General features: G+C 39.0%; 1 protein-coding gene across 1 annotated transcript in view; it reads left to right on the top strand.

Annotated features, from left to right (window-relative positions):
* Positions 1-24,321, top strand: part of LOC124605141 (serine/threonine-protein kinase SMG1) — a 352,264-nt gene that overhangs the window by 221,923 nt on the left and 106,020 nt on the right. The window contains exons 31-36 of the mRNA XM_047136625.1: positions 3,983-4,067; positions 6,311-6,626; positions 6,781-7,055; positions 8,291-8,459; positions 19,362-19,515; positions 20,727-20,846. Of these exons, the coding sequence (XP_046992581.1) occupies positions 3,983-4,067; positions 6,311-6,626; positions 6,781-7,055; positions 8,291-8,459; positions 19,362-19,515; positions 20,727-20,846 (1,119 nt within the window). The remainder of the gene's footprint in view (positions 1-3,982; positions 4,068-6,310; positions 6,627-6,780; positions 7,056-8,290; positions 8,460-19,361; positions 19,516-20,726; positions 20,847-24,321) is intronic.

Here is a 24,321-nt window from a genome sequence, read left to right as displayed (position 1 = left end):
TAGAAAATTTAAATGCATATTACGTAATGTAAAGCTTTATTCACCCCTGCCCAGAGATTAGAAATCTAGAAAAGTTCATTTGAAAAAAGAGAATATACTCTTCGTGAAAACATGGCAAGGAGGGCATTTTAATGCAGTCATGAATGTCTCACTGTATTCAACTGACTCATTTGGCACTATACAATGAAAAACTACCAGTGTCCTCCAGTCTGAAGATCGTTTTCTGATTTGACACTGTCTGTCAGAGACACCCGTGTAAAATAGGAATGACTTGAGTCTACAAACATGTAGTGACAGATTGCTTGGGGATATGGGTGGTTCACTGTTTCTTACATGCAGTTTAACGCACTTGACAAAGCTATGTATTTCCCTGTGAAACAGGGAGCACAGTGAGCAAGTTTGGCATTCAAAAAAGAACAATAATTGGCTGGTAGCTGGCAGCTACCATTTTTTGAGTCAGTGAAGTGTCAATCACCAAGTTATTTTAATCAGAGTGTTAGTGTGGCAGTCAACAATGAAGGATCTCTGGTTAAAGTAGATGACAAGACCATCACTTCTGTGCTAAATAATGAAGACCAGTTAACCTCTCCACTAAATATAATCTAGGCAATGCTAAAACACTTCTGGGAACTTTAATCTGCCATATTTGTGACTAAAGCTACAGGTCCAGGATCTAAAATTGTTTATTACTGCGTGATTTCCCATTTGAATAATGAGCATAAAGAGATATTCCTCACCTTTCCAATCAGATTTGATACCAGGACCTTTGTATTTAAGACAAAGGAGGTCATTGTGATTACCTTGTTAAAACCATACAAGGATCGTCCATCCACAAAAGGCTATCACAATGCTGCCCTCTCCAGGTGACACAGAAAGACATGAATAAATGGTCAAGTGACACTCTTGTGTGCTTGTATACATGCGGAGACTCAGCAGTTACATAATGGCTTCACAAAGTATTGCTCATTGTTTAATTTGATCTGACTGTAAGAAACTCTTCCACTGATTTCTTTCTGTAAGAAATAAATGAAGCAATGATTCTAAATGAATGGCAAAAAATTATACACATTGTACAGTACTTATTCTAATAATATGGGAGCATTACCCTTATGTGCCACTGTGCAAAAAATTGTGAGGTTCTGGAAAGAAGGCTCCAGAGAACAGTGGGAAAGCATCTGACTGAACAACAGCATGGCTTCAGGCCACAAAAGTCCACAGTAGATCTCGTATAGAAAGGAACACCAATATGAGTGAGGCAGAATTCTGCTAATGGCATTCCGGGATGTAGAGAAAGTGTACGACTCTTTATCCAGAATTAAAGTGTGGGAGGAATTGAGGAGGAGAGGAGTAGAGAAGCAGATTGTACTGAGCATAAAATAATTATATGTGAGATTTGTAAATTGTGAGAGTGTGGCAAGAGAGAACATCATGACTGATGCAGAGTAATATTCTGAAAGAAGGAAGTGTACTGTCTTGGATTTTTTGTAGTGGTGGTGGATGATATAAAGACATAAATGACAAAATAGATAAGCTGATAATTTGATGGTGTGAGGGAACAACAGGGAGAAAGTAGGCATCTCTATGTAGGCATAACAAAGAGATATGTGAATGGCTTTATTAGAAATGTCAGAGGAATGATACGGAAACAAGTTTCCCAGAAAGATAAGGAGCTGGTGTACAAAACGTATTTTTTACCAACTTTGGCAACGAAGGTAAGGGAAATAACTAAGGTGTGAGAAAGTGAAATGAAGTCTCTGATTGATTGACTAGGTGTAACAATAATGGGAAAGCTGAGAAATGGAAGTGTTAGGGACATAACAGACAAGGGTTTGTGAACAGAATGGATGAGAAGATGATGCTTACGAAGGTGCACAAACTGAAGGTAAAGGCGAGGAACCAAGGGAAAGGACAATGACAAGTCAATAAAAGAAGTAGAAGAAAGAAGAAATTCTATGGAAGAAGAATGAGCGCAGTGTTATCTTCTTTCTTTCTTTCTTTCTTTCTTTCTTTCTTTCTTTCTTTCTCCTTCCTTTTTTCAGGAGGTCAAGGGACATTGACAGAAATGTAGACTAGACAAGACCCATCATTTTGTGGATGTGCACAGTGGGTAACTGGTTTGGTGATCTTTTCTGGACATGGTAGTTGACAGCTTCTTTGAGCATCTGTTGGCTGATGCAAGAAATATCAGCATGGATGATGATCTGCTAGAAGAGCATATCTTCCTTATATTTTAGAAGCAACAGTAGTTTGGACTACTGCTGTTCTCAATGTATCCTGCACAGTTCAGTGTTCCATCAACACACATCAGATGTATAGTCATTGAAAGCTTCAGTTTCTTACATTGTGATGCTAATAATTGATATTGTTTGTCATCAATTGATCAGCTCCAACAGTTGCCACTCTCGTGGCCAATATAGAACTCACAAATGAGCTTTACTGGCAGTAAGGTAAAATCTGCTTTTGTTGCTAAACCCAACTTTGTTTCATTTTTGCACTAGTGTTCTAGCAAAGGGATTCCTATTACTGTGGGATAAAGGAAAAATGCTTAAAACAGCTAAGCAGGTGTATATCTTTCAACAATTACAGCACATCATCAGGGACAGATTGATGATGAATTTCATGTTTTTATGGGAAAGTCATTCACGATATTTATCACGTTATGGTGGCCATTTTGTAACAGTAACAATAATGTATATAGATTATATTGTAACTGTATACTTTGATCAGCCAGAACATTATGACCACCTACCTAATAGCCAGTATGTCCTCTTTTGGCACAGATGGCAATGCGCTGTGGCGTGGAAGCAATGAGATCTTGGTAGTTTCCTGGAGGAAGCTGGTGCCGCATCTGCACAAACAGCTTGCTGAATTCCTGTAAATTCTGGGAGGGAGGGGTAGAGATAAGCTCTGATGACACTTTCAATCGCATCCCAGATTTGTTCAATCGGGCTCAGATGTGGCGAGTTGGGGGGCCAGCACATCACTTGGAACTTACCACCATTTTTCTTGAACCACTGCACCACATTCCTGACCTTGTAACATGGTGCATTGTCTTGTCGAAAAATGCCACCGCTGTCGGGGAAACATGATCATTATGAAGGGGTTTGTAGACTGCAATCAGTGTAGGATACTCATTGGCCATCTTGGTACCTTGGATTAGCTCCACTGGACGCATGGATGCCCGCATGAATGTTCACCAGAGCATGGTGAATCTGCCGCCAGCTTGTCTCTGTCCTGCATTACAGGTGTCAAGGAGATGTTCCCCTGGAAGAAGACCAATTCGCACCCTTCCATTGACATGAAGAAGAAGGTATTGGGATTCATCAGACCATGCAATACTTGGCCACTGCATTAATGTCCAGTGCTGATGGTCACGTGCCCATTACAATCATAATGGCTGATGTCATGGTGTTAACTTTGGAACACGCGTGGGTCATTGGCTGCTGAGGCTTATTGGTAGGAGTGTTCGGTGCACTTTGTGTTCAGACACATTTGTACTCTGCCCAACATTAAACTCGGATGTTAGTTCTGCCACAATTCGCTGCCTGTCCTGTTTTACCAGTTTGGCAAGCCTACGACATCTGAAAGAGGTGGCTACCCAACCCCATGACATCTGGACATGATTTCACCTTGGTTTCATCACGTGTTGAAGACTCTCACCACAGCACTCCTCAAACACCTGGCAAGTTGTGCAGTTTCTGAAATGCTCATGCCGAGCCTCTGGACCACCACAATCTGCCCCCTCGATCACTCAGATAGATCACACGCCCTTCCCATTCTATACACAGACAGCACACTCACTGATATTACATTCACTGTGCTTGTGTCTGACTACCAGTCACTCCTCACAAGGGGGCCACTGCTATTGCATGGACGGGTTTATATTTTGATAGTAGATCAGTGGTCATAATGTTCTGGCTGATCAGTGTACTGATGTAATATTTTACCAAGTGTGAAATTATGACATTTTCTTGCCTTACAGCTAGTTTTTGTGCTGGAGCAGCTTCACTCCATCACTTCTGTACCACCAGAGACACCACATGAAAGGTGGTTTCAGGAGAAGTTTGGTGAGTATCTTGTTGTTATAACGAAACCAGTTGGCAGAGCATGAAAAATACAGTATTCTAAAATAAACTAGAAAAAAAAAAATAATAACCAAAACATTGAAGGCCTACGAAGTTTCTCACAATGGGGTCCTTGCAGAAAAATTTCTCGGTTCATTGCCATGTCAAGTTCGGACAAAATGCCAAGCTTTAGATGACATCCTCCATCTTCATCAGAGGCTAAAGCTGACTGTCATGAACTGGCAAGGTTGCCTCTTTTATACTCCCAGAATGGCATCCAGTTGGCTGGCTTACAAGCATTGCTAAGTGCATAGGCAGTCTCTTTATTATTGAACTTGTTCTCACAAAGTCTAACTTTAGCTGATCTTCTGGTCACAGAACATTAGCGTCACCTTAAATACAGGCATTTGGATAAATCAGTAGTGGCAAATCACAACTTGTTAAATAAGCATAAGATTTCGTTTGAACAAACAAGAATAGTTGCTCACACTTAAAACTATTGAGACACTGTGATAAGAGAAAGAGTTGAAATTAGAACGCGCCACTTCAATCTGTGCCTTCATGGTATAATCCGGGCAATCGGATTTCATTTTGTGGGTATAGAAGAATCAGTTTTAGTCCCTGACAAAGATGATGGAGGATATTGTTGATAGCTTGGAATATTATCCAAATTTGATTCAGCAAATGAATTAAGAAATTTTTATGCAAAACAGTGAATGGATATTAATTTTTGGGCTTTGCCACAATGTTAAAGTTACATTGTTTCTGTCTTATGTTCATCATGCTCTTTTTCCAATTTCAGTGGGAAATGACTCTGCCTTACTTTTGACAATAGAGAATATTGAAATTTCATCAAAGTTCTTGACTTACCATCAATGCTTGCTTTGTGACATTCAATGTGTATACCACAATTTGAGTTGCTGATAACTGATTGGCTGAATACTTTGCTAAGGTTGTGACGGATGAAAGCTTGCTTATATAAATGTTTGTTTTCTTTCCTTCAATGCCATAATTGTGATAAGGAACTGGACCATCCAGATTCAGATTGTGTGTGGTTTCTCTAAATTGTGTAAGGCAGATGTTGGGATGGTTATTTTGGAAAAGATGTTGCCAGCTTCCTACCTTGACCTGAACTTGTACACCTTCTCCAAAGACCTCATCATCAACAAAGTGTTAAATCTTAATTGCCCTTCCTTCTTTATAATTATGGCATGTGCTCACAGCAAACAGTGTCATTACTTGTATGATTTTGATGTGCATTACATCACTTGAAATGTGGCAGTCTTCTTTTAATGCACAGCTAATTGCATCTGTTATGACAAATGAACCTCAGTGCATATTTACTGCTATCAGATACTGTCTAACTGCGATATTAGGCTTTGATGGTTTTTCGTAGTGTCGTACATGACGATGTGTAACATTTAACGCTTCTAAGTGTGCACAATTTGTCAAACATGCAGTGTGATTTCAGAGAAGCACCATCTGCACAAAGTTAAATTTATCATTTCCGTATTATATCAAATGAAAGTTCAGTTCAGGAAACTAATAAATTAAGAGACTGAATTGTGGGCCAGTTCTTATATTTAATAGCAGAAATTAGTAGTATTGCTGGTACACATGCAAAAGAAAAAGTGATAGCACTTTCTAGCTTTTGGACCTAATAGTTCCGTCCTTTGGAGGGGAGAGGGAGGTTATTTGTGTCTGTCACAATAATAACATTTTGCCTCTTGCATTTATATTTTCAATGTCCTTGCCAGGAGGAACACTCCTCCACATCCGCATCCAATGATGCCTTTGGGCAGGGGACATGACAGTTGGCCAGTACCGTTGACACTTCAGAGGCTTGTTCAGATGGTGGTTCAGGGCGAAGGGGAGAGTATTCAAGGAAGAGGTACCTCAGAGTTCATAAATGCATTTAATATTTCATCTCGGATTTATGCCCCTATTTGTAACTAGCTGGTTGTTGGAGTATTTATTCACCATTGAAATTATATTTTGAAAGAGAACTTAAAAATTTGTTTCATACACGTTATATGCTACAGTGCTGATTTATGAAACTGTGCAATCTTTTTGATACTGGGAGGATAACTTACGTTCAGTTCTGTGGCTAATGTTTTTTAAATACTTAATACAATGTAGTGAAGTAAAATTTTTAAGCTCTGAAACCATGAGAACGTTAACTGATATGACATTGTATAACATGAGACTGATCACTTCATACATATAATTCTCTTGTCTTCTTGCAGGTAAACACATTTCAGCAGCCCTTACCAGCCTAAAAGAACCATCTAATCCGAGAAGACCAAATGAGTCATGGGCACCCATGAAACAACTTCAAGCTAAACTTCAGCAACGTGTTCAGAAACGTGCAGCATACAGTCTGCGAATGTCAGACATCAGCCCTTCACTGGCATCATTGAAAAACACTCTGATTGCTATGCCAGGAGTTACACCACGAGCTGGCACAATAATAAACATTGCTTCTGTTGATAATAACATTGCTATACTTCCCACAAAAACAAAGCCAAAGAAGTTGGTTTTCCATGGAAGTAATGGACAAATGTAACTATTGTTTAAAATTTGTAATTCATGCTCCTTTGTTACTAATTAATGTGGAACTGAATTGACAATAAGTGTGTGTGTGTGTGTGTGTGTGTGTGTGTGTGTGTGTGTGTGAAGATTTGAGCTGTTGTACAAAATGCAAAATTTGCCGCAGGTACACATATCTGTTCAAAGGCCTTGAGGACCTACACTTAGATGAAAGAATCATGCAATTCCTTAGTATTGCGAACACTATGATGCGCCAAGGCCGTCAGTCAGATATGTATTATGCGCGCCATTATTCAGTCATTCCATTGGGACCACGTAGTGGGCTAATAAGTTGGGTTGATGGAGCAACCCCTCTCTTTGGATTATACAAACGCTGGCAGCAGAGAGAAGCAGCAGCAGCTTCACTGAAGACCCAATCTTCTTCTACTGCCACATCAAACAGTATGTATACAGAATATATTGAATAACTTTTTTATTTTTACTTGCATTGATGTCTAAGCTGTATGAATCCAGTTTTGTATGTACCATCTTTACTTCTTCCAACAGTTAAGTTTTAAAACCACTAAAAATGTGTGAAGTTTGTTTTATGGCAGTACTTAGGACTGAATACCTCTTTCTCCCAGTTAGGCTTAGCTTCTGTCCATGGTACCGTGTGCCAGCGTTATCTAATTATCAGTTTAATTTGATTATTTATTGGAGTCAGAAGCAGATACAACAGGCGGTAATTACCATTAAGAACAACAGGGAGAAAAGATTAGTAAGCAACACTACTGTTGCCCAAAATCTTGCAACATCAATTGCACATGGAGTTGCGAGCAGAAGATCATTTCTGTGCAAGGTTCAGGGCATAATTGACATATCAATAGGTGTTCCATGTTGTGTAGTTCTCTTCAGTCACAGTTGGTATCCACAAGGAAATGCCATTCCCGATCTTCCATCTCCAGATCGAATGTGGTTGAGTGACCTCCAAATGATGTAATACTATTTGTCCCCAGGTGGGAGGGTTTCTGAAGGGGATGGCCAGTTACAGATATTATCAACTGGAGAAATCCAAAACTGTTTCCTTGCTGCAGCTGCTGCTGTTTGCAACTCTGAAGTGGTCTTGGTGAAACTACTTCTAGGCCTGTAAAGTAATATCCGTATAGTCTGTTTTCACAGTGTGTGTCAATAGATATATGGTCTTCCATTACACATTCATCATTACATTGTTGAAATGTAATGCCTAAGTTAATTTTTCCAGAACAGAAATGCCCCATGCATCTGCAAATGTATATAATACAATCCCCTGCCGCATTTTTCTGTATGTGTCTGAAGAATAATCTCAGAAACCATTCTAGGAATTTTGGTGTGGATTTCACCAGTAGCTAGACTGATTAACAAGGAAGGTTTGTGTATGTAACTTACTACCGCTACCTTAGACAAGTCGTGCAACCCTAGGTACTTAGTGCTACCTGTGTGAAGCTGGGACAGGTCATTAGTAACTTGTAGTTTGAGCTAGTGTTGTTTCAAGAAGTAAAATTTGTAAATGGAATGACAGACAATGATTTCGATTTGCACTTTGACTGTGATGGAAATTGCTTGTGTTAATGTTTGAATATATTTATAGAACATAATGAACAAACAGTTTTAGGCTACTTAAATTGTAATTTGTAAGTGTACGTATTTTCCTTTTACAGCTGCTCCAGGACAAATTATGCGTCCATCAGAACTGTTTTACAAAAAGCTTACGCCACTGCTAAAGGAAAAGGGAATTGCTCTGGAGAACAGGAAAGAATGGCCACCAGCAGTCCTCCAGCAAGTACTGACTGAGCTTATTGAAGAAACTCCAAAGGACCTTCTCTTCAAGTATGTTGTTTTATTCCTTAACACACTGCCTACATCATGTTCTGTGGATTAAATCAAAATGTACATAAATACAGAGAAAGAGCAATTGGAAACTACTTGTGTAGGCTGCAATATGCATAGCTATCATCAAAGACAATCTTTTAATATAATACTGGGAAGTCCTGTGTGGAATAATGTAAAGATTGAAGGTAACCATACACTGTATAGTCATATCGAGAGGTCAAAATTCACAAAACAGTACTGAAAACATTGCTGAGCCTTGGGCTATGTAGCCATGCTTGTATATGAATTTGTGTCTTAGTCAGTCAACTCTGAAGACAGATGTTGCCCAAATTCTGAACTGAGTTTTTAATTGCTTTTGTTCCTAGTGATCAATCAACTATATGGTAGAGTGGTTATCCTTACTTCCTGCGTTACGTATAAAAATAATTTTTGTTATGCTTAGAAAGTCTATAAATGGAGAGCTATTTAGAATGATCACTTTTGCTTATCGTATTGTGAACACAAATTTTCAGTCCCCAAATCTAGATTAATTTAGGTTGGTAAAAAACAAAAATATTCTGCTGTGATTAGAAATAATGGTATTAGGTACACCTGTAAACCTTTTGTAATTATTATTATTATTTTATTATTTCATTGTGCCATATTTACCCAATTGTAAGATGAGGTTTTTTGATAAATTTGTCATTTGTAAAATACGGGGTCATTGTATAGGATAGTTACTACTTACAATATAGTGGAGATGCTGAGTCATGGATAGGCACACTGAAAAGACTGTCAGAAAATGAGCTTTTGGCCAAAGAGGCCTTTGTCGGAGATAAAACACATGCATGCAGTGTGCGCGTGCAAACGCAAGTCACACACATATGACTGCAGTCTCTAGCTGCTGAGGCCACACTATGAGCAGCTGCACCTGATGGGGAAATGCAACTGGTTGGAGGGGGTACGGAGGAGGCTGGGTTGGGGAAGCAGAGGGATAGCAGGGTAAGGGTTGGGGACGGTAAAGTGCTGCTTGTGGAAGGATACAGGGACGAGATGGAGAGGGGTGAGGGCAGCTAGGTGTGGCCAGGAAGTTAGACGCGGGGTGGTGGGTGGAGGGGTTGGGGCACTTAGCGGTAAAGGAGAGGGGTAAAAAGGCAGTGGGTGCGTTGTTGGAATAGAGGACTGTGTGGTGCTGGAATGAGGAAAGGGATAGAGGGTAAGGATATAGACTAATGGAGGTTGAAGCCAGAAGGGTTATGGGAATGTAGGATCTATTACAAGGAGAGTTCCCACCTGTGTAATTCAGAAAAGCTGGTGTTGGTGGGAAGGATCCAGATGGGACAGGCTGTGAAGCAGTCATTGAAATGAAGAATGTTGCGTGGGGCAGTGTACTCAGCAATGGGGTGGTCTAGCTGTTTCTTGGCCAGTTTGTCAGTGGCCATTTGTGTGGACAAACAGCTTGTTAAGTCGTGCCCACGTAGAATGCAGCACAGTGGTTGCAGCTTAGCTTGTAGATCACATGACAGGTTTCACATGTGGCCCTACCTTTGATGGGATAGGTGATACTTGTGACCAGACTGGAGTAGGTGGTGGTGGAAGGATGTATGGGACAGGTCTGGCATCTAGATCATATTACAGGGATATGAGCCAGGAATCCAGGGGTAGGGAGCAGGAGATGTGTGGGTTTGGACAAGGATGTTGTGTGGGTTTTGTGGGCAGCATAATACTTCTGTGGGAGGGATGGGAAGGTTAGTGCGTAGGACATTCCTCCTTTCATTGCATGATGAGAGATAGTCGAAACCCTGATGGACAAAGTGATTCAGTTGCTCCAGTCCTGGGTGGTACTGAGTCACGAAGGGAATGCTCATCTGTGGCTGGATGGTGGGACTTTGGGAGGTGGTGGGTAACTGGAGGGATAAGGCTCATTGTTTAATATAGGATTCGTCTAACATTTACGAATGAAGCATTGGATATTGAGGTTTCCTACAAGTTTATTTTGAACAGCCCGTAAGGTAAGGCTAGGCAAACCGTGTTTGGGTTTGAATAGACTCGAGATTTCCTGACATGCTGAAGTGCTTGTTACAATATTGATCTTGCTCAGACAATCTCAGTACATCTGACTCACAGCACTAACGCAAGGGATACTTGAGAAACTGTGAATTAGCGATACAAGAGTCTAATGCTATGCCTAAAAATTGACAATTTTGTGAAATACTGGAGGAAATAACATTAAATCCTATCAACTTACAGACTTTTGTTGTATATGAACTGGTTCACTGCAAAAGTTCTCATACATGTATGGTTAATATGTACACATTTAGGCTGCTTTTGAAGTTAAGATAACATTCAAAGGTGAAAATCTTGTGGTTCAAAACCCATTACTTTATTCTGAAATCAAGTCTGTATTTTATTTATGAGAAACTCTAATAGTTTACCAAGTGGGTACTTGTGAATAAGAAATGCTGTTGCTGTTCATGTATTGGAATACTGGGGAAAAACGTTATCAGCTTTTAATCATAGTTAGAGCAAGATGATGACGTTTAGATGAAGAGATAAAGAAAATTAGTCTGGAATTAAATGTCTAAAATTGTTATGAAGATGTGATCGCAAGAATAAATTACAGCGGAAAGACTTGTTGGGAAGATAGTGCCAACAGATGTCACTAGACTGCAAGACAAGCGATAGTTTGAGAATTGGACTGAATTGTGATTGGTGTCTTTTATTCATGCATTAGTTGCTGTTGTAACATAGGTTTCTTCACCCTCTGGAAGAGATTACCATCCATGTTTCACTGTTGTTCAAGCACAGAACCATGGAACATTGCAGAGAACACAATGACACCAGCTTAGCTGTGAACTATGGTGAGTGCTTGGAGGGAGTAGTGTGCAGGCAGAAATAAGTGTTGACAATCAAGGGAGCATATACTGCCTACTTTGGCATTTTATGAACATCTTCCATGTTTAAACTGCAGTCTGCGCGTGCGTGCGCACACGCGTACTGTGTATAGAGGGTGGAGAAAAATTGCCATGAAATTTTAACCCTGGATAGCTGATGCCAGTAGGAACCAAAATTACTAATGTTGTGTAGGTTGACAAAGCACCATTTGTAATCTACAAAAACTTGGCACCACGTGCTCCGATTGGATGTAGAATGACCCTGTTGCTGTTCGTCGGTTGACAGGCAGTGCTGTGGTTATTGGTTGGTTCCTACTGGCATCAGTTATCCAGGACGAAAATTTTATGACACAATTTTTCTCCACCCTGTATATTACTTAAGTAAACTCACAACTTTACCACTTTCAGAATCCTCGTTGATTCTGAATTTACTGAAACAGGGAAGTAATAATCAGATTCAGGTAATACTGTTAAGTGGCAGTTGTATTATGTACTAGAAAGTAATAACAACTTAATACTGCCTGTTACAATATCAAATTACACATCAAAATGATGTGCAACATCTTGTGTTTGTGTTGAAAATATTCTGGGAAAAATATTTATCTTTCCATCTTACCTCTAAATTTACGAAATGGCTAATGACATACATGGTGGTTGCACTTTTACTCTTTAGAACAAAAGTTCATTCGTACTCTTTGGACGTAAGCAGACATTAAAATATGTGGCCTGTCATTATTAACAATATTGGACCATACTGTACCATAGGTTAACTGTCTTACTGCAGTGCAGTGTATTATCTTAACAAATTAGGGACATTACAGTACTTTCACTGTAGTTGGTTTAATGATCAAGCCTTACGTAGGTAACATCACAGAAAATTCGTGTCTGATAGAACCAGATGTGGTTCGTGATTTAAATATTGCGTAACTTAGGATTTAAATATTGCGTAACTTAGATTGTTCAGCTGAAACCATTAATTTGTAACTGGATTCTTTAGATAGGACAGAGAAGACAATATGAAGGAATGAATGGTAGAAGAAAGTGAACACAAGGGTGATGAGCTTCAAATTTCTGGAAGTGAACTGCTTGATGTATCAAGGACAGGAAACAATGAAAAATGAGCTGGACTAGGTGGAATCACTCTGGAGCTTCATAAATATGGTAGTAATAAAGTTTTTAAACTAACAATGCAGTTATTAAACAAAATATTACATCAAGATGTAATACCTTAGGAAATGAAGCTAAGCTTTATTACCACCGTATGTATGATAGATCGCAAATTTTGTTCAAACTGTGAGGATTTTGTTATAAACTTATTAATCAGAATTTTAGGGAAGTAATAAAAAAATCAGAGTGGAAACTAATTGTAGGACGCAAAGATAACAATGTGATTTGACAGCTGGTTGATTATGCATAGACAATATTTTCACTATATGACAGATTTTGGAAAAATATAGAGAAAAATCGAAAAGCAGTGGACTAGCTTTCATAGATTTAGAAAAGATATATGATACTATTTCAAGGAAACTGCTTTGGAAGGTATTACAGACAAACATAGAGGACATTACAGGCAGACATAGAGGATTCCTTAGCTAAAATAAAACAAGAAATGTATAAAGACAATATATGCCTGATTTTATAGTTTCGCAGAAATTTGCAACAGGCAAAGGCCTGTTAAAAGTCTGCCTCTGATGTTACTGTCAAGACGTGGTTTTGTAAATGTAAAAGAATGGATTTATAGATTACAGATGGAACAGGTATGTACCATTTACCATTTGATGACAACAAAGTCGTCATAGCACAACATGGAAGATGCAAATGGAATAAAAAACTGTGATTTGCAGATTAATTATAAAAATGGAATATGTTGCTAATGATACGGATGAACTGTACATAGAGGGAGGGACAGTTTTTTGCTATCTGGGGTCCATTTTAGAAAACAAGGGAAAATTAAATTTACCAATTATTGAAAGAATTGGTAATAATAGCAGGCTCATTGGGAGGCTCAGTTCAGTCTTTTGGAGAAAGGGATGTGATGAATATAACAAAACGACACACTTTCAAGATGATATTTGAGAGTATAGTCTTCTATGGTGCAGAGACCTGCATGTACGAGGGGGAGTCGGAAAATAAGTTTCCCCTGTCGACTGTGGTCAAGAGTTGTGTGTGGAAAAAAAAAAGAGAGAGAGGAGAATGAGACATTCAAGATCAGACATATCTTAATTTTCTACATAATTTCCGAGTACATTGAGACATTTGTCATACCTCTTTGTAAGCTTCAAAAAGCTTTCCAGGAACAAATCAGAGCGTTGCATACGGAAGAAGTGTTGAACGGCTTGTTTGACATCTGCATTGCTGCCAAAGCACCTTCTGCCGAGAGTCTTCTTCAAAGCAGGAAACAGATGGAAGTCACTTGGTGTGAGATCCGGACTGTAAGGCGGATGGTGTAAGCGCTCCAAACCAAGAGCTGCAACATGGTTTTGCGTTGCAATTGCCGTGTGTGTTCTTGCATTGTTATCCAATGGCAGAACGCGAACGCTAGATCTGAGAAGGCCAGGCCGCTTTTTCCGAATCACCTCTTTCAATTTCGACAGAGTGGGACAGTACCGTGCAGCACTGATGGTTGCATCCTCCAGAAAGCTCAGCAGCAAAACTCATTTGGCATCCCAGAAAACGATGAGTAGCACTTTACTTGCAGATGGAGTGCTTTTGAACTTCTTTCACACAGGCAATGACGGACGTTTCCACACCATGGATGCTGCCTTAGATTCGGGCGTGTAATGGTGGACCCACATTTCGTACCCTGTCACAATCCGAAACAGAAGGTCATTGCCAGACTCACGGTAATGCATGAGCTGTTCCAGGCTGAATTCCATGCATTGTTCCATGTGTGTCAGGGTCAGTTGGTGGGGCACCCATCTTGCTGACACCTTCCTGTATCGAAGAATGTCGTGAATGATCTTGTGAGATCGCTCATGTCCGATTCCAAGTTCTGCCGCTACTCCATCGGTGGTGATACGTCGGTTCGCTTTAATCATGTCATCCACCTTCCTGACATTTGCATCTGTAGTGGCTGTGCACGTCCATCCAGGTCTCAGTATGTCCTGCAGTTGCTGATGTCCTGCACTTGCTGATGTCCTGCACTTGCTGATGTCCTGCACTTGCTGATGTCCTGCACTTGCTGATGTCCTGCACTTGCTGATGTCCTGCACTTGCTGATGTCCTGCACTTGCTGATGTCCTGCACTTGCTGATGTCCTGCACTTGCTGATGTCCTGCACTTGCTGATGTCCTGCACTTGCTGATGTCCTGCACTTGCTGATGTCCTGCACTTGCTGATGTCCTGCACTTGCTGATGTCCTGCACTTGCTGATGTCCTGCACTTGCTGATGTCCTGCACTTGCTGATGTCCTGCACTTGCTGATGTCCTGCACTTGCTGATGTCCTGCACTTGCTGATGTCCTGCACTTGCTGATGTCCTGCACTTGCTGATGTCCTGCACTTGCTGATGTCCTGCACTTGCTGATGTCCTGCACTTGCTGATGTCCTGCACTTGCTGATGTCCATGTCCTGCACTGAATTTCTGACCTATGCACCTCAACAAGGCGGTTATGAATTTCTGTGCCTGATACTCCATATGCTCATTCATAGCGGGTAACAGCTCTCACTTCCGCCTGTGACTACGACTCCAAAATGCACCTTCTCTCCATAGCTCCGGGAAAAGACTGGGTGGCTGGCCCCCGCTTCGCGCAGGCACTGCAACAGTCCCATCTGCTTCATCACGGTCGACCTCTACCCAATGGTATATCAGTGTCTTGCATGTGCGCATTCACCTGCCGTGTCGTCTTTCGCCCGTATCACACAACTCTGCCCACAGTTGACAGGGGAAACTTATTTTCCAGCTCCTCCTCGTATAAACAACCTGGATGTGTTATAAAAACAATGTAGGAAAAGACAGACTGCTACTTACTGCAAAGAAGACATGTCAAAAGATTTCTGGAGAAGATCAGCAAGAATTTCAAGGGAAGACCATGTAAGAGATACTGAAGTGGTGAAGATAATGGAAGTAGGAGAATGCATGTGAATCGTGAATTTGCAAAACGACTTACGTCTCTAGAAACACATTTTCAGAAACAACAAAAAACTGTCTATTATCTTACTGAAGTGAATATCGCACTAAATTACTGCATTGTATGTTACATACATTGAAACTGCATAAGACTGTCATTACAAAAGCATGATGCTGTACATCCTTCATGGTTAAATGTTGGTTTAAAAAAGAATGACTTAAGTCATTTTTAAAATTAACTTCAGTTTTGCTTCTTATGTGATAAAATTCTGTCATGTAAACACGTAATAATGTATTTTCTTTATTGAAAACACATTCAGAATATATAGAACAGTAAATCATCCAGGGAAATAAACACACAGGACAAAATTTCCAAAACAAAATTGCAATTTTACTCATTTGTCTTTGTTTCCCAATCTGCAATTTTCTCATAAAATGCTTTGGATTCATTACAGTCGGGAATGTACTTGAGCATTTTGCGTATGTCTTTAATTTTATTTTCATTGATTGGACATACACCATTTGAATAAGCATGTCAATGTGATAGTTCTGAGGCATTTGGATGTATTGGCCCAAGGAAGAAAGAATGTTGAATTATTCCTCCTATGCATGGTTTTGCCACAACTATTCCGATCTGTTCTGCAGAAAAGCAGAATTCCATAAAAGTTGAAACAGTGAAAGATAGCTTTTTATCTCTAGGAACGTCCTTAACAGACATCTCTACAGCATTGGAATTTCTAATGTAATAATGCAGCCACCAGTTGTTGTAATCATAAACATCCTCAGTTTCAACGATTGTAACTGTAAAATTTCCGTTAGCGCTAGACCTGACTATGTATTCACACACGTCCTTTGTTGTATACAGTCTGTCCACATACTTCAGTCGTCTTTTCACTACTGTGAAGTCCCTATCATGTTGCAGAAAAGAGTGTCCTCTGATAGGGAAAAGAGGTCTGATATTCAAAAAACGCCTCTGAGTGCTTATAGCCATTAAAACCTGATGAGAGTGTTGTTCTTGTTCTGGCTTGAACAGCAGTCACAAAACCACCAGAGTTAACACTAGATGAGATGCCGGTATTGAAATAACGGAGGAGAAAACTGTGTACGTCATTTGGACTTTCCTTAGCTTGCCTCTCATGGTAGCTGTAGAAGGATACTGAATTGGTTTTCATGTTATGCACAGAGAGAACTGGAATAGTCACTTAACGATAATAATACATGTCCTGAACTGGTATCTTAGGAAAGCATACATTTTGCATGTAGTCAAATGTTAAAGTAAGAAAATCCTCTCTCTCAGTACAGAACTTGGCTGCATCTTCTAGTGTTTTGTAGAGCTTTTTTCTGCAATGCTTGTGAACTAGGAGTTCTGCTGCCATTACATGTTTAGCATAATCATTAAGTGCGCCGTTTTTCACTTTAACATTCAGTTCCTTACACGTAATGCATGTGTCTACACTGGGTCTACCAAATCTCAAATGGAAATAATTATTGAAATATCTGTGATAATAGTGGTAAGAGACATTACTATAAGGATATTGGACAAGAAACGTTTCATGCACAGTTTTCACAAGTAGTTCACTGTTTAAGTAGAAAACATCTGTGTTTCCATAGTGGGTTTGTTTAGTTGGAAATGATGCAGTATGGGCATGAATAGAAGCAAGTATATCAGCCTCTTTCGTTTTCCCTGGTTTGTGTTTTCCACGTTGGTCTTTAGGAGACATGCCACGAAGCAGCAGCTTACACAATCTCTTCATCCTGGATACGGTATCACAATAAACACAGAGGAAGTCTTTCTTACACACCTCTATCTGCTTGTCTGAATCTTTAACATAATACTTGAACTTAGCTGCCCTAGTACCAGACTTGTCTTTCCTTCCTCTTCATCTTTTTGTGGCAATACTTTCAGTTTGTCGCTGTAAGAACATATCTTGTTTATTCTTAGTGTCAAAATCTTTCATGTAATTAATTGCTTCTAATAATGCATTTTCAGAAATCAAATTGAGACGTTGTTTCCCGCATCTGAAATATATGCCAATTTTTTATAATCAAGAGTCTGCATTGCTAGTAATTACCAGTCTCAGTTAGCTACAATGATGTGTACAAGAATATTGTGAAACAAAATTAAATCCAAATTGCATACCCGCAAGCAGGTCTTGTTTGTCTAGCTGAAACTAACTTCCCTATATGATTTATGCGCTCCGAACCTTTAACCATTGCAGCACTTTTCATTCCTTTCTTCCATTTTTGGTCATTATTTTCTTTATTTTCAACAACACCGATACATAAAGAACTGCTGGTAGACACCATTTTTGTTTTCAACTAATGTATTGCAGGTCTATCACACCAACATAAGTAATAGACGTTTTACCAACTTAAAGCTATACATGAATCTATTAACAATTATTATTACCTGACGAGCAAAACAACTTAAGCCCTGGACTGAGGCTGTTTTGCCGGTAAACAGGAATGTTCTGTTACTGTAAATAATGTACAGAAGTTGGGGACTAAAGTCTCTTTGGTATTAAGTGATGCGTGTTGGGTGTTGGAACGTTGCTGTACCCATAACTCAAAACAATGAAAATGTGGACTTAAGTCGTTTTGCAAATTCACGATTCATATGCAGTGTGATGGAGCAAAGAAAATTACATAGTACAAATGATTGGAGTGGGAAATTGACTGAAGAAGAAGAAGAAGAACAACAACAACAACAACAGTGTCTACCTGGCTCCAAAATATGCAGCTTGCAGTGAGAAGATTTTGTGCATAAGAAAACACTCAGGATCGAAGTATCTGGAAGGTCATCTTTAAGAGAGTGTGTGGAGTATGTGTGTAATACTCATGGCAATAAGTTCAGAGTGCATTTTAATGTTGGAGAGAGACCTCTGTATTTGACAAAAGGCTCAATAAATAAAACAAACTCCATTCTTTAGTATAACAGGTATAAGTTCAAATGCTGGCAGTTCTGCACAATTGTTGCTTATTGAGTGATTTTTTGTGGTCATAGCTCCACAACAGTCGAATTTTGACCTATGGTTATCTGGAAAATTTTGCTCAATTTGATGTTCTCTGCCCTGCTTAGACCTTACAATCAGGTCGTTTTCCTCCTCCTCCTCCTCCTCCTACTACTACTACTACTACTACTAGTACTAGTACTACGTGATTAGGCCCAGTGGACCGCACGCTTCTACAAGTTTCCTCCTCCACTGTATTCTGTCCATTGCTGCTGTCCGCCATCCATCCACATCTGTTGACACTTGGTTTAAATCTTCATGGAGGCCATCCCTCCAACATTTTAACATTTTTCTCCACCTTACATAATACAACCATAAATTTAATTTCATAGAATGTTATCTTTTCGAAAAGTATGACTGTCGTGTTTTAACTTGCAGCGAAGTTGTAAAATCTAGGATATGTTTGGTCACACCTTCAACTTTACCGTACAGCCTTGACCCAAATAGGACTACTTCATAAAAATTCTTGATTCTGTTCTGATGTTTTACCCATCCCCAGATTGCTTGTATCAATAAACAATGCCAAAGCAACTTAAGAGATTTTTTCCTCTTCACTTATGTTGTTGCACTGTGAAGAGCTAGGGTGAAAAAGTAAGTGTATGATCTGGTTGCTGAGAACAGATTTGTGAGTTTGATGTTGCAAAACTGCAAACTTAATTTTAATATGATACTGGGAATTTATTGGTGAAATACAAATAACTTTACTGATTTTTTTTTTCTTCTTTTATTATTATTTTTTTTTTTATGTGTCTGCCTACCACTCAGCATCACAACATTACTCAGAGTGGCTATGTTTACTCCTTTCAGTATTTGTACAATTAGTTTTAAATTTGATAGTGTAACTTATTTGTAGAAATGTCATTGTAGTATGTTCATAGCTTGTTAATTGCTGATTTACGCTGCTTGGGTGATTTATTTATTTAATTATTTATTTATTTCATTTGCAGAGAGCTGTGGTGCAATAGTCTTAATGCTGGTGCTTGGTGGCAGACTACTCGCACTTATTCATACTCTGTCGCAGTGATGTCAGTTATTGGATACATAATAGGACTAGGAGATAGACATCTCGACAATGTCCTTGTTGATCTTTCTACTGGAGAGGTTTGTGTGTTACATTATGATAGCAAGAAAGTAAAATATGTGAAATGTTGAAATATCACTAAAACACCCTTTTGTGTGTGTGTTACTTTGTTATTAAAAGCAAACATTAGTTATCCCAAATTTTTATTTAAAAATAATGCTTCAACAAATAGATGAGATATCAAACAGGAATAAAGACTTATGGTTCCCCTGTGTTGTTTTCTGCCATGCTCATTAGTGTTGTAATAGTTTTCATGAAAATAATTTTTGGTTTCATTACTGTACAGCAGCAGTTTGAATATTTACTTTCATATTGTTGGGACTAGATGATGACATTTTGCTATAAAAAAACACTGTAAAATCAGTTTGTACCAATACTGAAAGCAATCAGTAAACTGCCAATACTGCCAGCTCTCTTCAAGTGCCAGTTGTTCAATGATCAAATTATCCATTTATTTTAATTTTTGATTATCCAAAGATTACAGTACATTGTTTTATACTTTTGTGAGAGTTGCTTCAGGTCAGTTACTAAACTGAAAGAAGCTTCTCAATTGAAGGTGTTGGTTCTGGATAATAATTAATACCCTTGTTTGGGTCTTTGGTTTTTGTATTTATGATGTGTTCAGATTTTCTGATGCTCTATAAATATGAGGATGGCAAAATAAATTTTGGGCCCTGTTATATGTTGAATTATTTGTTGTAAGATGTTGGCTGTGAAACTTGTTGGAAGGCTGGCAAAAGCATAACTTCAGTAAGATGACATGCAGATAAAATGCGAGTGTCTGCTGCATTCTGTGTATGGAGACTGGAAACTACTTTGCAGTATTGGCAGTATGCTTTATGTTTCTGTCCCACACTACATGCTGTAACTCTTGTTTCCCTTGCCAATTGGCAGGAAAAAGATATCCTCCACATGAAGACACACTATCTGCTTCTGACCCTCTTAAAAAAAAGGTGTACTTGGAATAATATTGCATGTTATATAATGCTTGGTATGTTATCTGTCATTTGAAATAAATGTACCATTGTAATCAGCAAATTTACAAAATCCCAGGGGTGGAAGACACAAACTACAAAGTATTAAATAACCCCCACATATTTCCTTCAGTTTGAGAGTAGAGACAGCAGTCTTTGAGAACGTTAAAGTTTTTATCACAGAGTAAATTTTTGTATGATTTACAGCATTAAGATGGTAAAAGAATATTTCCTTTTAATTTTTTTTTTAATTGTAGGTGGTGCACATTGATTACAATGTTTGTTTTGAAAAAGGGAAAACATTAAGAGTGCCTGAAAATGTACCATTCCGTATGACTTCAAATATTCGTACAGCTCTTGGTGTAACTGGAGTTGAGGTAAGTTACAAAAATTATGAGTTTTTGGCACCCATCTGGAACTTCTGCAGTTTTACTTCTTAATAAAAAAGTGTCACTCAAAGTTGATTTAATTGTACTGGTGATAAAAGCAGGCTTGTTTATGAACCATAATTAGAACCAATTCAGTGAAGAACAAAACACACAGTGGTTGCTTTTACTACCACATGGTGCCCGTCCCTGTCTGCTTGATGATTCCCCTACTCCTTATTGAATTTGATGTGATGTTGGTTTAAATAACTGAAACTGGTTACCACCAATAAAGTAAAGACAGTTTCGAGTGATACTTTTTATTTTTTACAAAAATTTACGTTTCACTTGATCATCCCTTTCAGAGTTAAATAATTTTAATCCAATATTCTCTAATGGAAGTTAGGGTGAAATACAATTATGTTCGTGAAGATAATTTGCTTTGACCAAATAGAAATGATTGTATTAAATGATGTAGAGTGCAAAAAGCAATTGCAGTTGCAGCTAGAAAACATATTTTTGTGCAAATGAAACAGCAGTGTACATACTCGCCTGGACAGATTTCCAATCTGACTGAGAGTTAGTAAAGTTCTGAAGTCTTGTGGCTTGTTCTGAAGCTTCCTTCCATATTTGCCAGTAAAGTACCAACATTGCTACATAACAAACCCTGGTGTGATGATGCATATGATGTAGGCTTGTGGTAGTATCACAAAATTATGAAGCACGCAACAGACTTTTGTAACGTTTTTGCAAAATTTGGGATTTTTGTTCACATAATGATGTAACACTTTCCACTTACTTGAAGATTATTAATAACTGAGTCAAGCGAACCTGCAGTTACAGAAAAAGAAATGATCGCGTAGCATTGTTGGCTGGGAGGTCCCAACCGGGGATATTCTGCCACTGGGTACAAGTCTTAGTTCAGTCGACACCACATTGGGCACATTTCATGCCGGTGAAGATGATGAAAGGATGATGACAACACACCACTTTGTCCACGGGCGGAGAAAACCCCTAACCTCGCCGGGAATCGGACCTGGGCCCGGTGTATGGTAGGCAAGCATGTTACCACCCAGCTAAGCAGGCAAACACTCAGTCACAGTCTGCTTTGCAGAGCTCAGTGCTCACTGTCAGTCAAGTAAAATTGACTGATTGAAAAAAATTGTTCATACACTCCTATAGTATGTTTAAAATAAGTTGTGACTTTTGACAGTTCAGTACGGAGCAAGTGGAGGGAGCTTAGTTACGAGCTTGTGAGAGTGCCAGCTGGTGACAGTAATGCCAAGCCTACTTGACAGGGAACCAGGCAAGTTCACTTGAATGTGTGAACATCAAGGCATGCAACCCTGCTGAACTGCTGTTTTTCTCTAATGATTTTGAGAAATTAGTTGGTAAAAAACTGATTCCTGCAAATCTCATAGTTTTGTTTATCAACGTCATGATGAACTCCTATCATTTTGTTAATGGTCATAGTTACTGTGATATTTTGTTATTAGGTAAACTGCAGCAAGAAATTTTTAGTTTGCTGTGAAAAAAGGCGTCACTACGAATTTGCATGAAGTGCATGTTAGGTCATGTGTTGATCCTTTAAACTTGGAAGGTATTACTGTCTGTCTACACTCTTAAGAAAATGGAATGTGTGTAAAGCTCTTCGTCACAAACACGTGCACCACTGAAAAAGCCAGAATGAAATATTTGTAAATCCCTCATGTTGTATGAACAGTTTCAGATATCGAAACAAGATTTTGGCAAATGATAACAAACCATGAGGAGAGTAGTTTGTCTTATGATTAATATGCAAAACTTCCATGTCTACCACAGTATTCAAGCAACTGCAATTTCTTTTCAATGAAATGATGTAATTTTTGAGGGCCATTGTTAGCTGTTGAAATGAAAATTTCTGTGGATTTTGCAACAACATAAGTGAAGAAGTTATAAGTTTGTTTTTATACTGAGACTAAGCTTTTTCAGAAACTATTGGCCTGCCTTGCCCTCAGTTGCTAGTTTAATAATACACTGTTTCAGGATTCTGTCACAATTTCGACGACATTAGAAAGCTTGCAAGATAAATATTTGTAAACTATACTGTGTTTTGGCAAAAGAAGTAGATTTTTAACATGCCAATGAGAGAAGTTAAGTATTACTCAAAACTCGTTAGTTCTTCATGAATCCATGCCTTCTCAACTACCTTCTTGGTGTGACTGACAACTTGAGACCAGTCCCGTAATGTAACATTTACAATGGCTTCTTTTTGTCAGCATTTCAGCCTCACCAAGTGTAAACTTCTTGTTGTTTTGTCACATTACTTTTCACCTAGACCCATACATTCTGTCGCATTTAAATGATCATGATACGAAGGAAATCCAATTAAATTATGTCTCTTTGCATCAACCGGTTCGTCGATCTGGTAGTGTGGAGTTTTTGGCTTGTACAGCATTAAAAGTTCCATTAGCTCCGCCTTATAACTGCTAGGTTCAGTTTTAGCCAATGGAATTTTCTTTGCACCTGGAGCAAAATATCTACTTTCCTCCATTTTGTTGCTGGAACTTCTGTTGGTCACAACAGTGGCACTGTCAGTTGTTCACTATTGTTGAATTCAGAGTAATATTTTGCAGCAGAACATTATCTTCACAGCCAGTTAACCATTTTTGTTGTGACAAGCTCTTTTGTTGTGACAAGCTGTTTTATTAGAATCTAGTGTAGACATGCTGCACTGATGTTGTTAATACAGCACCAACACAGAACTCTCATTCACAACACCTAATGACTGCTTCAGCACTAGAAAAGACCACTTTACCAGAGCTGACAAACTTAGCTGCTTCTAATGCATGACACCATGTGGTACTCTTTACCCATGGCATGGCAACAGGGATGCTTTACCAGCCAAATAGCTGGCAGTGTGATAGGAAAAGCCAGCTTGTCATTGGTATTACCAGGGCAATCACATCATGTCCCGCCTGGTGAGCCAAATAATGAAAGTCACAAATAATTTAAACACACTATAGTGTAGCAATTAACAGAAGAAAGAAAGAAAGAAAGATAGATAGATAGATAGATCTCTCTCCTGTTCCACCTTCCCCCAGATATTATAGCTGGTTTGTGTGTGTGTGTGTGTGTGTGTGTGTGTGTGTGTGTGTGTGTGTGTGGGGGGGGGGGGGGGGGGGGGGGGATTTCAGTATACTGTTGTTGTATACTATTCACAGCCTCTACTATCTGACTGGTATTTTTAATAAATGACACAACAGTTACATTATTGTATCAAGTATTAGTGACCTGTCAGGTGACTTATTTATAGTACTTAGTGTAAAGAAAAATCTGATTGCTTCTTGGTTGTTGTTGCCGCCGCCGCCCCCCCCCCCCCCCCCCCCCCTCCATCAGATGTGTATTAGAAACCCCTTTACCGTCCCACATAGGGGAAACAATGAATTGATAAAATATTAGATGGTTACATGGTTGATAATGTTATTAATATTCATCTTTTGATTAC

The sequence above is a fragment of the Schistocerca americana genome, chromosome 3, assembly GCF_021461395.2.
Source record: "Schistocerca americana isolate TAMUIC-IGC-003095 chromosome 3, iqSchAmer2.1, whole genome shotgun sequence".
NCBI lineage: Eukaryota > Metazoa > Arthropoda > Insecta > Orthoptera > Acrididae > Schistocerca > Schistocerca americana.
Note: the sequence above shows the minus strand (reverse complement) of the source record. Positions and strands in the feature narration are given on the sequence as shown.